The 17,259-nt window shown below is 37.5% G+C and overlaps 1 protein-coding gene across 1 annotated transcript in view; it reads right to left on the reverse strand.

Moving 5' to 3' along the window:
• LOC139720417 (integrin beta-1-binding protein 1-like) overlaps positions 1-11,258 on the reverse strand; it is a 30,844-nt gene extending 19,586 nt beyond the window's left edge. Inside the window, exon 1 of the mRNA XM_071631778.1 lies at positions 11,054-11,258. Within this exon, the coding sequence (XP_071487879.1) occupies positions 11,054-11,224 (171 nt within the window). The 5' untranslated portion in view covers positions 11,225-11,258. The remainder of the gene's footprint in view (positions 1-11,053) is intronic.
• Positions 11,259-17,259: the final 6,001 nt, after the last annotated feature.

Raw genomic sequence — 17,259 nt, forward strand, 5'->3', positions numbered from 1 at the left:
GAATTTAAGAAATTGTGAGAGCATGACATCATCAACTTGCTAATTCGAATATTCACAGGGACTGGTCAAGAAATGTTTTTCAAAAAAAAATGTGAAATTTCACAATGTCACATCTTCCTTGTTATGTCTCTTAAATTTGATTTTCATCATTTTCGTATCATTCTGTAGGGAACATTTTTCTCTTTCTTTTGAAGTTTATTTATTTTAGGAGCGGATTTCCTCTTTAATCTGTTGACCAGGGGTCCATTTCATGAAGTCATCACATGATAGTCATCACAGACAGAATTTAGTAAATCTCAGAATGGCCAAAGTCACTCATAGTAGTAACCATACAAGAGACTTTCAGAGAGAAGTAAAATCCATTTGGGTAATTCCATAAAATAGGGACCCACTTTGTGACATGCCTATTTTGCCAATAAAATCAGAAAATCAGATTTTTGTTCAACATAACTTTAAAAAACATTCATATTGAGTAAGTCCCTTGAAAACTGACTGAAAATTAACATTCTGAATTGAAATTGAAGGAAGTCAGCATACCAAATTGCAGTGTATGGGGAAAAACTGGTTCACCATGTAAAGGGGACACCATTGGTGTCCTTACACGGTGAACCATCTATTTTGGCATCTTACCACATATTTCAAACTAGTTCCATGTTTGTTTCAATAGACGTGATTATTTTGAAGTAAGAAATTAACTACTAGTATACTATTGAAAAAATTACACAACCCCTATTTTTTGCCAGGAGAAAGATTCTTCCATGTTTCTTGTGTATAAGGGGGACACCAAATATCATTTTTGCTTTTTTTTTTCAAATTAATAGTGTGGTCAATTTTTTATACCTGTTACAAAGAAACCACAGCTACATTGTAAAATATGCCAATGAGGAGCAATTATTGTTGTGATAAGACACAAAAAAATTAGCTATCACTGTGCCCTGACGTAATATTTAGAGGGACACCAAAGCCACGTGAGTGAAAATTATAATTTGGTCTTTTTTTTTTCAAATTTATCTATATTACCCCAATTTTCTCTTGAAATCTTTTAAATTATGTGATTGCTACCAAAATAACAACAAACAGTTCAACACTGGTCCTTAATATGGATTCCACACTCATAAATTATAGGTTTCTCGTGTAAGCAGTTATGGGGACACCAAAACTTACACGTGAAACTTCTTTCTTGAGATTTACGTGCGCAAATGTGTATCAATTGATGCATGAATTATATTTATAGTGTTTGCTCGTCTTTTATCATTTTTGACCCCTTAAAAGAGAGTTTAATCCACAAACAAGCTGTAAATCTGTCTAACTGGTGTTACAGTAAAATGTCACACAATTTTGCCCAAAAACGTTGTGATTTTGCACTTTTTGTCAAAATTCATGTGGAACTTTGAAGAAGCAATTTCTATCTTACTATGAAAAGGAAGATACTTACCTGAATAAGAGTATTCAGAAGTAAAATTGATTTAGGGTATGTAATTTTTAAGCAATGACAATATGAAGCAAATAGAAGGGGCATTTAAAAGGATCGTACAGTTTTGGTCGAGACCTAATTTCAGGTTTCTAAAATTTTTTTGTGAGATAATGAGTAGCCTCTTATGAAATATGAAAGAGCATGTAATTCTATGAGGAATTCAACGTTTATTTGATGAAAATTGATTTTGAAATGGCTGAGATATCCAAAAAAGAGCGACTCTAATAAAGAGTGGGACCCACACTTTATTGTGATCGTTTTGTTTTACTTTGTTTTTGGATGATTCAGTCATTCCAAACCCGATTTTCATCAAATAAACTTTGAATTCCTCTTAAAATGGTATGCTCTGTACTGATTGTATTTCACACATGTTTTCTTTGTATCTCGCAAAAAGTTAAAAGCCCAATTCTCATGTCCACCAATACTGTACTATCCCGTTAACTAGTGGGACCCTTTTTAATGGAATTACCCATTTCACAGTTCCTCATAAAGACTTTCATGAAGTGGGCCCCAACTCTCTTTTGTATCATGACTGTGGTATTTTTGGAAGTAAAATTGGGCAAGTCATGTTTCATTGTAAATCTGTCAGGGTATGACTGTATATATAACATGAATGGTGCGAGGCTGCTCCTTTTACAAGGAGAAGATTACAATTGTACCTAAAGATCCGCATAAATTCAATTTAAAAGTACAAACAGAACTGTAAAATATTATAGTAAAAGTTTCAGGTAACTAAAACTTTACAATCCCTTCAAAAGTTGTGACAAATGAAGTTTTGCAGTGTGGCATCTCTGAATAATATAAAGGAAATTGCCAGGGGAAGTACAATGTATCCCTCTAAAAGAGTAAAGCACTGTTTATCATTCAAAGCAACAGTTGAAAATAATTACAAACCTTGTACCATTGAAGAAGACGAAGAAGAAGAAGTTCAAGAAGAAAAGGAAATTACAAATAAGCCTACAATGCAGTCTATATTATGACCATATGAATGCCAGAATATATTTTGACATCATTGTTGATGCCATTGTAATGGTATCCTCAAGACAACTGTTTTGCCAAAAAACACACTCCAATACCCCTTCTTTCTGCTACAGGCAAAAGCGAAGGGCATCTCAATCGGCGGCACAGGATGAGTCGCTGCTCTACTGGCTTGTTGGAACTTCTCATTAATTTTGGCAAATTTCCTGCCATCTCCACCTCTCTCTCCCCCTCTCTCTCCTCTTTCTACATACTGTATCATGTACAGAACTTTGTATAGCTCTCTCACTCTTCATGCTGAGAGTCTTGTGAATAAAATCCAAGGTCCCTGTGGCTGACTGTGGTTTGTGAACATAAATCCCTAGATGACTATGTATACAGTTTGTAATAACACTGTGCATGTACACCACATAATATCCATGTAGGACACTGCTTGGTCTTGCATGTTGTAACTCATTCCTCAAGGGAACCTAGTACACCAGTATACATACAGTTTGTACATGTGAACCAGGTTCCCAAAACTAGATACACAATCAGTGTCTGCATTCTGGGACATAAATTTAGATTTTGTTAGTATCATACAGAGTTGAAAATTATTTCCATCAACAGATTTCAGCTAATACTGCCATCAACTTTTGTGCTTTTTCTGCCTCATAATTGTGGGTACTTTTGGCACTTCTAAATCTAATTTACCTTTTCCAACGAACATGTGTACCTGCATGCTTGTTTTGCTGCAAAACTTTGCTTGAAGATGTATAAAGCAACAGTATAAGTTGAATGCCACTCCATCATTTAACAAATAATCACCCCTCCCCCCCCCCAAAAAAAAAAAGATAAACGATCTTGCTATACAGTGTGTGTAAACACACACAAAAAAATGCAGCTGTCAGTCAATATTCAAAACCTCATTATCACTTAAAGGGAAGATAAACCCCAAGAGCAATGTGGATTGAGTGAAAGCAGCAACATTAGTAGAACACATCATTGAAAGTTTGAAGAAAATCGGACAATCGATGCAAAAGTTATGAATTTTTAAAGTTCTGGTGTTGGAACCGCTGGATGAGGAGACTACTAGAGGTTATGACGTATGAGTGGACAACAATACAAAGAAAATATAAAGAAAATACTACAAAAATCAATTTTTCATGAAAATTACAAATTCCACCAACTTGATATTGACATATGTTAAGGGTAGCAATTATTCCCCCTGCTTTCTGAAAGCGGTTGGTCCATTGCTCTTTCATAATTCTAGAAAAGTGAATTTTTGTTGAATTTCCTTTATATTTTCTTTGTATCGTTGTCCACTCATACGTCATATCCTCTAGTAGTCTCCTCATCCAGCGGTTCCAACACCAAAACTTTAAAAATTTATAACTTTTGCATCGATTGTCCGATTTTCCTCAAACTTTCACTGATGTGTTCTACTAATGTTGCTGCTTTCACTCAATCCACATTGCTCTTGGGGTTTATCTTCCCTTTAATTCTCCTCTCACTGTTGATACAGCGACTGGACATCAGCAATGCACAAACATGTATTTATGATCATTAATCATCAGAGTGTGTACACTTAATTCACAGCGAAGAAGTCTACACTGTAAATAGTCTCATTTGATAATGAATTCGGATTCTACAGAGTATGTACATGAACTCTTTACAAGAAAGGTTATTCATGACAACTGTGCAGCTTCCTAGAGCCTTGTCTGACTTAATTACAAATTGTAGCAACATCATATTTTGGCACCATGCCCTCTAGTGGCTTGAGACAAGAAAATGTTACTGCTCTAAAAGCAGGTGGAGCAAAAATATGGGCTAGGTTGTCGGGATAAAGCATGCACACATTTTGAACTTGCACTCATTTGCTAAGTAGCAAATGAGTGCAAGTTCAGAATACATGTGTGCATGCTTTTATACTGATCTTGAAGATACAATGCATTGAGATAAAACAGGGCTGCCAACACTGGAAACTAGTTGAGAGTGAGACTCCCATATGCCAATGCTATAATTTAGGAGTCAAAATGAGTGAGATCAATAGAAATGCATGCGAATGAAATAAAGTTTTAGAGTGAGAAAGGACCAAAATGCGTGAGAGTTGGCAGCCCTGGATAAAATGTGCAAAACTGAATAAAAATCAAGAAATTGAGACAGTATACAAATGGCTATATTTGACGCAAAGATCAACGTTTGTATTAAAATGAAGGAGGCACAAAAAGCAGATAAAGAAAAGGACAAATCAATTTTGTTTCGAATTCCTCAAATTCTATATCACTGAATACACAAACAGTAGATCTTAAAAAAGGCTCAGATGGTACAACAGTGGAACAGTGTCTCCCTCAATATTGTAGTTTCCTTGAGAACTGTTCAAAATACTGCAAGCATGCTAAAGTTGGTCATGAATTACCCCTGGGTGGACCGCAAAGATGACCCCACGGGCCTTGAAGTTGAACGCAACAACCTCCACGACACATGATTGAGACATCGTCCCCCTTCACAACGTCCGCATCACAGATGGTCCCGACAACGCCGCCACGGGAGGCACAAGAGAGGTTGATGTACTGTGTGATAGGGATTGCTGCCACTGCTGGCTCGACGACACGACTTGCAAGTCTCGGCGGCTTTACTCTATCCCTCCCACTCCCCCTCACAGCAACTCAGTGCTAGAGTGCTTGTATCTCAGTTAAGGGTGGCCAGATGCCACTGGAAGAAGCTTGACAACCCCAAGTGCGGCCTCAGTGGCCCGGGGTTAATCCGTCTGGAAATTCCGAGTCACGCCGCTTTTCCAGATATATCACAGAAAAATGTGCATCCATGGCAAAATAGGATCAGCAAATGAGCATCACCTTTTTCTGATAAAACAAGTCACAATTAAATTTGAAAAAAAAAATCGAAATTGGGTTTTTCTTCAACAAAGGAAAAAAACAAACAAGATGCAGGAGACTTTGCTGCTTGCACTTTTCCTTCGAGTTCAGTGACTTCGCGAGATTTCATCCCAGTCTTTACTTTATCTTCTCTAGATCCCCGAGACTCGCAAGGGCAGGTGTCCCAAAATATTCCTTTTTCTCCCCCAAAACTGCATCCACTTTGACTTTGTTAGTCTAATGATACAGGCATCATTTCTGGTTGTCCGCAATCAAATGACAAAGAGCAATAACCAGTGCACAGATCAATGCAAGACTTCTATGCATATTTTAAAACAGTGGCTGCATTTGTCTTGCAACCAAAGAGCAGAGGTGGTTTTAAACTGGCGTACTGTACAATTAACACCACCTGGACAATTGACTAGGGTGTACTAGCGTGAACTCCACTCCTGGACTATGGTAGGATCTGACGTCGTAGGAAGACCAGGCTAGAATGGTAGACTAGGCTGACTGATCACAGCCAATGCAGCATTGCAGCTGGCAGTTTGCTCTCAAATTTTGGCAGACCACTAGGACACACACACACACACGGTCATGTACATGTACATGGGCACCAAAGAAGAACTCTGTGCATATCATGTGCGTGCCCATAGCGTTTACCCCTAACTACTCTTGACTCTAGCACGAGGGGGCAGTGTTGGCATAAGAGTTCATCAACTCAGTTAATATCCCCTCCCCCCTCCCCCCTTCTCTGATCTCTCTCTTCTCTCTGCTAAAAAATCTTGTCACCGCACTTATCAGCCTCCTAGCCAATCCAACGGTGGGCGACAAGAGCTAACCAGGCCTCCCCGGTCCCCAAGGAACGCAAGGGGTTGGCTGGAGGAAATCCTAGCACTCCCCTACAGTGATTCGAATTTCCACCTCCCGGCAAAGCTGAAGGGAACAGGTGTCTATGCGGCTCCGCGCATACATGCTAATTCAGACTGCAGAGGGACGGCTAGGATGGATCGGGATGGCTACAGTGGATGTACTCAAGGGGGGGGGGGGGGGGGGGAGGGGAGGGGAGGGGAGGGAAGGGGGGGAAGTGTGCCATTAGTCTTAGCTCCAGACTCTTTGAATAAAGCTGACCGGGGGGAGGGTAAAACAAATATGAAGGGGAAAAAATTAGATTTGTTCTCATATCCATCTCTTCCTGAGACATGTATTTTCTATAGGCTATGTTACTTTATTGTACTACCCATACTATGAATATCAATACGACTATTCTCAATTCTGAACGTATGAAAACAAATAAAAATGTATTCGATCTAACATTCTAAAATATGTTCTAAAATTTCATCTACACAATCTGCATAGATCTTCCAAAAAATAAAAAATGAATACTTGCAAATAAATAGATAAGGTTTGAATATTGGCACTCAAATTCCTTTACCAATTAGTGCAAATATGATAGAATGTAAAGATTGGTGCAAATGGTTTTTATCAGAACCAATGCACTGCAGAATATTGCTTTTTTAGAGTGGGACTCTATTCCCCTAATCTTTTATGTGACTGCATTTTCTTGAGCTCCCATGTATTTGTAATTGCTCATTTCTTGTTGTTGATGTTTTTTTATAGGGGTGGGGAAGGGGTTTAATACCCCCCCCCCCCCCCAAAAAAAAAAAAAAAAAAAAATCAATAAAAATCAATCAATAAATAAATAAAATAAAAAAATGTAACCTGCAAAACACCTTCAAGCAAACAAGATAAAAAGTGACCTTCTGGAAAGTTAAAACTGAAAAGGCTGATGTTGATGTTGAGCTGCATTTTTATTTATTCATTTACTAACTAATCAATTTCTTTATTTATTTATTCACTTCAAATTTATTTAGTTACTTATTTCCTTCATTCTTTCTTTCTTTCTTTCTTTTTTTTATCATTTAATTAATTTATTAATTTATTTATTCATTTACTTATTTATTTATTTATTTATTTATTTATTTATTTATTTATCTATTTATTTATTTATTTATCTATCTACATGTATCTATCTATCTATTCATTCATTCATTCATTCATTCAGTTATTTTGTATTATTATTTTTTTTTTTTTTTTTACCAAACACTTCTCTAATATTTTGAACCAGAAGTGACATTCACCCCTTAGATTTTAAGCATATGTAACAGATTGGTAACTGCTTCAAACTAGTCACAAATTTGAAACTATTTTACCACAACTTTCCTGGCCTTAGAAGGATGTGTGAGAACTCAATAGACTACAGGATTGATGCAGAGGTAACAGTGAATTTATGACACAGATAAAATATCATAAGTGGAATAAGGGGAAGAACTATCAGAGAGAGTCATTTCATAATCATGGGACTAGGAAAGCTATTTTATATGAACTACAAAGATTGTATGAACTACATGTATAGCTCACTTGGACAGCCTCAATGTTTTCCCTTAACTTAATACTGATTCAAAATATTGTGAAAAAAAAATGTTTGATATATACAGAAGACAGAAGTATAGAAAGACATCAGAATGAGTTTGTTACAACGATAATTTAACTTTTTAATATTACCCTCAATGTGTGTGATAGTCCTTGCAAAGTGTGTTTTAAAAAAAAATCTATAATCACTCTATTTACAACTTCTGGACATGGCACACTCTTGGAGAAATTCTAAGACTACTTGAGACAAATTATGCGATGCCAGCAACAATGTTTAGTACTGTAGCCAAAAGGACAGGCAAGGAATCAGGGGTCACATCAATAAAGTGCATGCACAGTGATACCAGCAAGTGAGCAAAAGAGGGCGCTACAGCGCAATCTAAATCATATCCTGATAAGTCTGCACATCCCTACAGGTATTCAAGCTTATGGTAAGCAATGGAAAAAAAAAAAATGACGACGACAACAAAAAACAAAACCAAAACAATGATTGAACTACAAAGTTACAAAAGCACTGTGGAAAATGTAAAGATATCATGCAATGCATACACCTGTATCTCCTGTTGTTTCAAGATCTTGCTACTTCAGCTAATTCCCATAATTCTTTTGAGATCACTTTTAACACACTGCCAGCTTTTGCTAAATGAATCAGAATTGAGGTACAAACTGTCCATCCAGCCCCATCCCCCCCCCCAAAAAAAAAAGAAAGATATAATTCAATGAGATTTTATTTGACTTGACTTTTATTGCAGATGGGGAAAAAAGAAAAACAAACAAAGTACAACCAAAAACAAAACAAAAAACATTTTTGTCCATGAACTTACTGTTACAATGCATGCGCATAACAGTAAGTCCACGGACAAAAAATGTTTACTAAAATACAAGTTGTAATATGTGCAGTACAAAGCTAAAATTTGTATAATGGGGAACATAAAAAAAAAAGATTAATGCTTGGTTTTGATAGCTGAGAGACATAACCACTTTAGATCTCTTCACTGTAGTATGAGTAGCCCTATCAAAATGGAGATCCTTCCTGTACAAAATGTTCTGCATTACTAGGGCAACGAAAATTTTCATATTTTACGTAAAGAAATGACAGGTAAATGTACACATACGTGTGTACAGCTGTAGGCAGTGTGTAGAATACGAGGCTAACAAATGAGTGTTGGAACTCTTAGAGTCATCCAAATTCTTCTGAAATGCAACGGAACTCCTGCTCACCTTCAAGAATGACCGAATTGTGGTCGCCACAAAAAAAAAAAAAAAAAAAAACCTGACTAATTGAGCAACACCACCATCGTAAATCAATTCCTGCTAACAAGACTCAGATGTGGCCGGATGGCGAAACAAGATATAGTAGATCAGCACTGGCCCTGATATCTCACTGACCACGGGCAATTAGGCGCCTCGTCTGGAGGAAATGGATGGATCGAGAGAGGCGCGCTGGCAAGTCAGAAGAATTGCTCGGGGGATGGATTTCCCGTCCATTTCCGCGGGGATTAATGGCCGGTCAGACGGAATCGAAGTTTAGGCAGCCCAGATCCCTGATTTCTTCTGATTTCAAACTCAGAGGAAATACACATGCTTGAAACAGAAGAGTTTTGTCTCACACCGGTGTACACATAATCTCATGTGTTATAGTGGGAAAGAGGACTGGCCTTCAAACTCTTGTTACATATTGTACTACATGTACAAAGCTGTATGTATGATAATCAGATAACACACATGACCTCACAATCAAACCATGAAATGTACCGTAGTTTCATTGCACACCCTAATGATTTCTTTTATCATGTCTGTAAACTCAAAGGCACCCATGCATTCTTTAGCTTGTTTCTCTGAATAGCCCAACAGGTTTTGCCTGCTAATTGCAGCTTTTAAGAAATCAAAATTGATGGTACTGTGTACTGATGTGCACCTACAGGGTACAGTACATTAATTTTAGAGTTTCGACCTCATGCAGGCCAAGTATACAAATAGTATTAAGGTACAATCTACGTACATATACAGTGTACTCTATGCAGTTGGGTATATCTTTCTCTTCATTCTTCTTCTTCTTCTTCTTCTTCTTCTTCTTCTTCTTCTTCTTTAATACAAAGGTGTCAATGCAAACTGGTATGCTGTGTAAATATTTTACTCAGGTTTCAAGGTTGACATCATCCAAGTGTATTACAAAGTTGGCATGCACTTTGAGGAGTAAAATGTGGCAATACACAAAATGTTATGTGCAATGTACATCTGTAATCATGTATAAATGTAGTGAATGAATTACATGAAATTAAAGATTCATCTATTATGAAAGTTATGAATTTAGGACTTCATGCTATTATGAAATAATGCTATACTTTTAAAAGAAAGGCAATATCCCATTATCTTTATCATGCTTTGTGATGGGAAGAATTCACGACCCAATAGAAACAAAAACAATTTCATCTATTATCATACATGTGTATTCCCAGTACACTACACGTGTACAGTATTCTCCCATTATACACTCCGTAGGTGAAAAGCCAAAGGCATCACTTCATGGATGCTTCACATAAAGAAAGGGCTTTCATCGACTTGAGCAAGATACGAAGAGTCGATGCTCCCATGCAATATCTTCCAGAGACAGATTATGAAAACTTGACGCAAATTTAAGCAATCAAAAATATGGCTTTGTCATGTCATAATACAGAATTGATAATGAGAATCACACATGAGATAGCAGTCTCCACTGCCCATTGCATGCATCTGTTGCTACACCCATTTTTGTACATGTATTTGTAAAATTGAAGCAGTCACAAAAATGTTCAGTATTTTATGTTTTGTTTGCTTTCTCTGGTATTTATTTTTCTCTCTCCATCGTTTCTTTTTGTTTGCAATTTTGTCACACGCTCTACTCGTTCTACATTGTAATGTTTGTCATCAATTGAATACAAATTATGCACATTAATGTCTGAGAAAACACTGTAAACTTTGTTTGGTGTGTTTGCATGTTTGTTTAGTGTCCATCTGTTTTTCCATGTGCCACCGTAAAATAAGTTATGTCTGTCATGTATTTGAAATCTTAGAGCAACTGCAATGTAACAAGAAACAGGCAACTGAAATCTTGTAACATACACTGTAACATCGAGCTAATGTAGTTTTGGAGCAACTGAAATGAACCCCTGTTTTTCTTTTCGTTCAATATCTTTCAAAGAAACACAGTCTGAACCATTGATGCAGTTTGTGGATTACAGTAAGAAAGAGAAACCAATTCTGATATTAGAGGTGCGAGTGTTCTAAAAGATGTCTATGAAAAAAAAAGGAAACTATTTGTTGAGGCGAGTCTCACCCTCACTTGTGCTGAATTGTTGCTGCTGGGGTAGCTGAGATGTGGATCCTCTTGGAGCAGCGAGGAAGGGCGGGGATGGAGCACATTCTGGTCTACTGACGCCACCGGGTGATTGGTCACGCCGCCGTCGCGCCGCCTCTTGAACATAGAGCACCCAGCGCAGCAGCTCATGAACACATGGGGGCACTGTTGATCTGTGCTGCTTTCAGCACAGTTACATGTATGTGTGGGCTAAGAGAGGTGGGTTAAACCAGCTGATATCACGAGGGAAGGACCATCTGTTGTGACCTATAAAAAACAAGGATGTAACATTTTTTTATTTTTTTTTTTCTAATTAATACTCATTTTGTGTATACATGTACAGTACAGTGTAGGGTCTGAGCCAAGAACAGTGTTCACTCCAAGGACTAAATCTTCCTATTGACACATATTTCATGGTGTATTTTTTTTTTTATATCATAATATGAAATGTGAGAATCTGCAGTTTTCAGAAAAGTACATGCTGTATCCCTTGTACAGTATCCGTCACAATAAGTTTCACTTCTAACGTTAGCTAACGGAGATTATCGTTAGCTAACGTTAGCTAACGGAGCCGCCGGGAAGTCAGCTAACGTTAGCTATCGATAACTAACGTTAGCTGACTAACGTTAGCTATCGATAGCTAACGTTAGCTATCGATATCAACTAACGTTTGCTCATAATGTAGGAGTAGTGAGGGCTAACGTTAGACGGAGAATTTCGTCTGTTTGGAGTTTTATTTTACTGTTCAATATTACGGTCCTCCTCCGAGCTCCGGAGATCGAGACACACGGAAGGCCGACATAATTTACAACGCTGCGTAGCGGGATGCACCACTGTCCCTACACTGACTATACGGACGTGATAGATCGGCAAAATTAATCTTATTACATTGTATGTATTATCTCATAAACACATCGGCAGTCACGCTCATCGACTGTTCGAAAAAGCGAAGATTTGGGTGTAGTTTTCATGGAAAACACAGCTACCAGCTCGCGCTCGTCGACACTGTTTGCAAACTCACGATGCATACAGATACAGTACAATAAATCGTACACTCAACGATCTATCTTGACAGTGAAATGTTCATAATGTATAACGTGTTGAGTGCAGGAAATCCCCTTCCCACATACTTCCACCTACCTGTACCAAGTACTAGCTCTGCCAACAGCATGTGTGTGTCGTGTAGTCACGCGCACGTGCGGCGCTTCTGAACTAGTAACTGATTACGGGCGAATCGGTTTCCGTGCTAGAGCATCCCACCTGTTGTACAATGTACTTAGCCTTCAGTTTGTATCATTATGTAATTTGGAGGGGGTTCCGTGAAGCCAGACGTACCAGTGATGCCCACGGAAAATATCCCCAACGATAATAATACTGATACAATGTCAATGTATTTCGGTAGCCCAGCGACCTCCGTGATATAAAGTAGCGTTCCGTGTACTGAAAAACATTATCAACGTTTGTATATGACTAATTTTTTTCCCATAATCTGTTATTGATTCCATATTCAAAACAATTTCACAACAAATCAAATCACATGTATTACAAAATCCACGATTTAGCATGACATAATTATAATGAAATCAAACCAAGCTGTACTTTCAGCAGAAACAGTACATTCGTAAAGAATGTACAATGCACCAGAGAAAGAAAACATCATACACTGCTTACTTACTTTCGTTAAAATCAAATCGAACTGTACTTTCAGCATGACAGTACAATGTTAGGCCTAATGTTAGAACTAATGTGAGGCCTAACCGATACTTGGGGTGAAAAGCGGCGGTTCGCCGGGCAGACCGATCGAGTGTATCGCCATTTTATTAGGTGATCCGAGTATTTAATTTTTTTTTTTGGACATTTCCCTGTCTTTTTTTTATTTCGATGTCGTTTCCGATCTTCATTGTGAGATCGGCAAGTATTTATGTTTAGCTAAGGCATTTTTTCTCTCTCTCTCTGCTGAGAAGATATCGAAGCGTGGATGAGCGTCGGTCCCGTAATTTTGAAATGAATTCTATACCTCTCAATGTGCACCAACACTTTATTTTTTTCTCTCTTTACGATCGCCAAGCTATTAAAAGTGTTTATACTGAGTATTTACAGGACATTATTTGCAGGTTTTCCGAAGAAATATAATTATAACAGTATGACATTTATTTATGCGCGCGGGTACCGGGTGTAACTTGACAGTAAACGTGCCTAGCATGTTCAATACGCTGTTAATCTTGCAGTTTATTTATATGCTACGGTAGAATGACTGAATATTATAAAGACTCACTTTTAATTGCAAATAGTTATGTTTATACCTATACCGAGAAAAAAAAAAACTTTCATTTTCCTTTTTCTATTAAACAGTAAACGGCATGTATGAAATACAAAAACCAAATCAGCTAACGTTAGAGAGACAAAACTACATGTCTACCGGGTAGCCAGCGAGTTTTTCTCTGTGTAGGCCGAATTCAGTGGGTTTTATTCTGCAATTGCATTCGCTACGAGGTTTTGGTATCAGACATTAAAGTAGAAAAATAACAAAATTCAAATGTTGATAGTTGTAAAATATTTCATTATGCATGCTACATGCAATTGACACGCTTCATCGTGCTTGAGACTGGAGAATACGGTTGTGTTGCCATTATTTTCGATTCTATAAGTTCCGTGCACATCGCGTTCGATACGCGGATGAAGTGCAAAGATTGTGAACATTGGTCTTAGATTGATATTTGTACTTACTTATAACTCCACACGTTCAAACCTTCATCGACATAATGATTCATTATAGCATCACTTTAATTTCATTTTGTCTTCTTCTCTTAAACTCAGTTAATGGCAATGCCATGTAAGAAAAGCAAAAACTAACGTTAGCTAACGTTAGCTAACGTTATTCTCTACTCTCAGGCAGTTCTGCACTAACGTTAGCAAACGTTAATTTTGATACTGAAGCATGTCAATTCGTTCTAGAGCATATACATAATGAAATATTCTTACAAGTATCAACATTCGCATTTTGCGATTTTGTCTACTTCTATGCATGATACCAAAACATTTTGAAGCAAATGTAATTGCAGAATACAGACCATTGATACCAAAGAGAAAATTCGCTGGGTATCCGGTAGAGACGTGCAGTTCTGGTCCCACTAATCTGACGTTAGCTAACTAACGTTAGCCATTGTGGTTTTTGTTTTTCATACATGCAATTAACTATGTTTAAGAGAAAAGACAAAATGAAATTAAAGGGATCGTAATATTCTCTTAATGAACGTTTGAACGTGAGTAATTTATATTTGTGTACAAAATTAATATAAGACCAAAGTTCACAATCTTTACGCTTCATCTTCGTGTCCAACACGATATTCACGGAACCTCGCAAAAATTATGGCAACTCAAGCCGTATTCTCTACTCTCAAGCACTAACGTTAGCTAATGTTAACGTTATACTGAATCGTGCCAACTTGTTCTATGAGAGCACGCAAAATGAAATATTTTTACAAGTACCAAAATTGGCATTTTGCGATTTTTGTTTACTTTTATGCATGCTGTTATAGAACAAGTTGACACGCATCAGTATTAACATTAGCTAACGTTAGTGCTTGAGAGTAGAGAGTATACGAGGTGAGTTGCCATTATTTTTGCGAGGTTCCATGAATATCGTGTTGGACACGAAAATGAAGCGTAAAGATTGTGAACTTTGGTCTTATATTTGTACACACATAATCAGCATCCCTTTTAATTTCATATTGCCTTTTCTCCTAAACATAGAAAAACGTATGATAAACAAAAACCACAATAGCTAACGTTATAGCTATAAACGTTAGATTAGTGAGACAGAACTGCATGCACGTCTACCGGGTACCCAGCGAATTTTCTCTGTGTTATCAATGGTCTGTATTCTGTAACTACATTCGCTTCACAAGATTTTGGTATCATGCATAAAAGTAGACAAAACAAGATTTCGTGAATATCGTGTTAAATACGAGATGAAGCGTAAAGATTGTGAACTTTGGTCTGATTTTTGTGTGCACATGTAACCAACACACATTTAGCATCACTTTCATTTCCTTTGGCCTTTTATAGTTAATGGCATGTATAAAAAAAAAACAACATTAGCTAACGTTAGCTAACGTTAAAGAGACAGAACTGCATTGTCTGTACCGGGTATACAGCGAGTCTTGTTGTTATATTGGTTTTATTCTGCAATTACATTCGCTTTACGAGGTTTTGGTTTAAGGCATAAAAGTAGACAAAATCGCAAAATGCCAACGATGATACTTGTAAAAATCATTTTGTTACTGTGCATGCTCAGAAGAAGTTGACACGCTTCAATGTTATAGGGATATGACATGAGAGAATACGGGGTCTGTTGCCGTTATAATTTTTGCGAGGTCTCGTGAATACGCTGTATCATGCTGGTTACGAAGATGAAGAGTAAACATTGTGAATTTTTGGTCTGGAATATACCATATAAAAAAAAAAACAACTTAGACACGTTCAAAAGTTCATTCACACTAACAGAATTATATATTAGCATCACTTTCATTTCATTACGCCTTTTTTTTTTCTTAAGCATAATGACATGTATGGAAAACAAAAACCACAATAGATAACGTTTGTAGCTAACGTTAAAGTAGAGAGACAGAACTGAGTGTCTGTCCCGGTTACAGGTTGTTTCGGCAAATTTAAAAGAAGGTTAATAAGGACATGCTTACCGAAACGTTGAGATAGAGAAGGTTCTATTCAGGACCAATCTCCTATCCACGAAAGAATTCAAGGCGTCCCTTGAAACCATCCGCCTGTAAAAGATTAAGACCTCATTGTCTCCGATCACGCAATGATGATGCCACTTCGAGATGCACGATGAAGACAATTTGAATCGCGGCGATCGTTTGTTGACGAACAATAAAAACCTCGGCAAGCGGGAGGGGCAACGAACAAAGGATTGTCTTAATGACTTGCTATAGAGCTTCTCAATGGCAGGAAGAGAGTGTGACAATGGATGCCACCTGTTACGATCCAGGGATGATGAACATGGGATGTAAGTTTTTAGAACGTATATATGCTTATAGTATATAGCAAAGTGAGATACACATTATAGAGAGAATGAAACGTTACCGTTTTTATCGGTAATCGGTAATGATAGACATCATTGAGACTACAGTCATGTTGATATATAACAGTATATATATATATATATATATATATATATATGTAACGAGCAGAAAATAGGGGGCTTCCGAATAGGATGGGTATTATAAAGAGAATAAGAAAAATTTAGAAGGTCAGGAAGAAGATAGGGCAAAGCACAGGGTGAAGGAGTAAAGAGAATAAAAGGGAAGGGAATAAGGTTCAGACAGCGGGCTTAGGGCATGGTAGGACAGTGTAGGGAATCAGACAAAGGGAATAAAGAAGAAGGACATTTGATAGACATCAGGTGATTTTTAAGGGAATAAAGAAATAGATAGGACCGGCAGGATGTTAGGAGTAGATGTTTGACGAGGAGTTGAGGTGTTTAACGAGAATATTGTGGTAGTGCGAGTTAAATTTGGAATTTTACTGGAGGAGTAAGTTAAAGGGCTCGTAGCGAAGCTAGGTTTTGTTTTATAAATATTAGGAGGAAGGGAGAGTGTCAGGTTGGGTTCGAAACGCAGGTAGGTTACGCAGGTGAGAGGAGAGGGTCAAGTTGGGGACAGGTAAGCGGATTGGTCGAAAGAGGGATGTCAATAATTCAGGTGTGGGAAATTAATTAAAATGATTGGATAATGGAATTGTAGGAGGGATTTAAGGGTTAGTTTAAAAGGGCATGCATTGTAGGGAGATTTCAGAAGAATTTTAGATTTTCAGGAGAATTTTGCACATTTCGAGATAGATTTCTGCAGACATTTCAAGACAATTTCCGGCACCCACTTTTGGGGGAAATTTCGCCCGGATTTCCGCACACATTTTGGGAGAGACTTCTGCGAGCAAATTCTTGCGAGAACTTTTGCCCGGCTCGAGAGAGAACTCTGTCAGATATTTAAGTTTAGCAAAGATGAAGTCCTCAGAGCAGCAGATTTGAAGATGTAGCCCGTTGGCATAATTTCTTTCTGAACGTAGAAGATGTAGTGCCGTGGGCCGAACTTTAATTTCTGATGTGGGGAACGGCTTGCAATTCCGAATGACAATATAATTAGCGGAACAATCGGAATCTGATTCGA

Source organism: Diadema antillarum, unplaced genomic scaffold (genome assembly GCF_040938485.1).
Source record: "Diadema antillarum isolate AM-2024a unplaced genomic scaffold, OU_Dant_1.0 scf00000128, whole genome shotgun sequence".
Lineage (NCBI taxonomy): Eukaryota > Metazoa > Echinodermata > Echinoidea > Diadematoida > Diadematidae > Diadema > Diadema antillarum.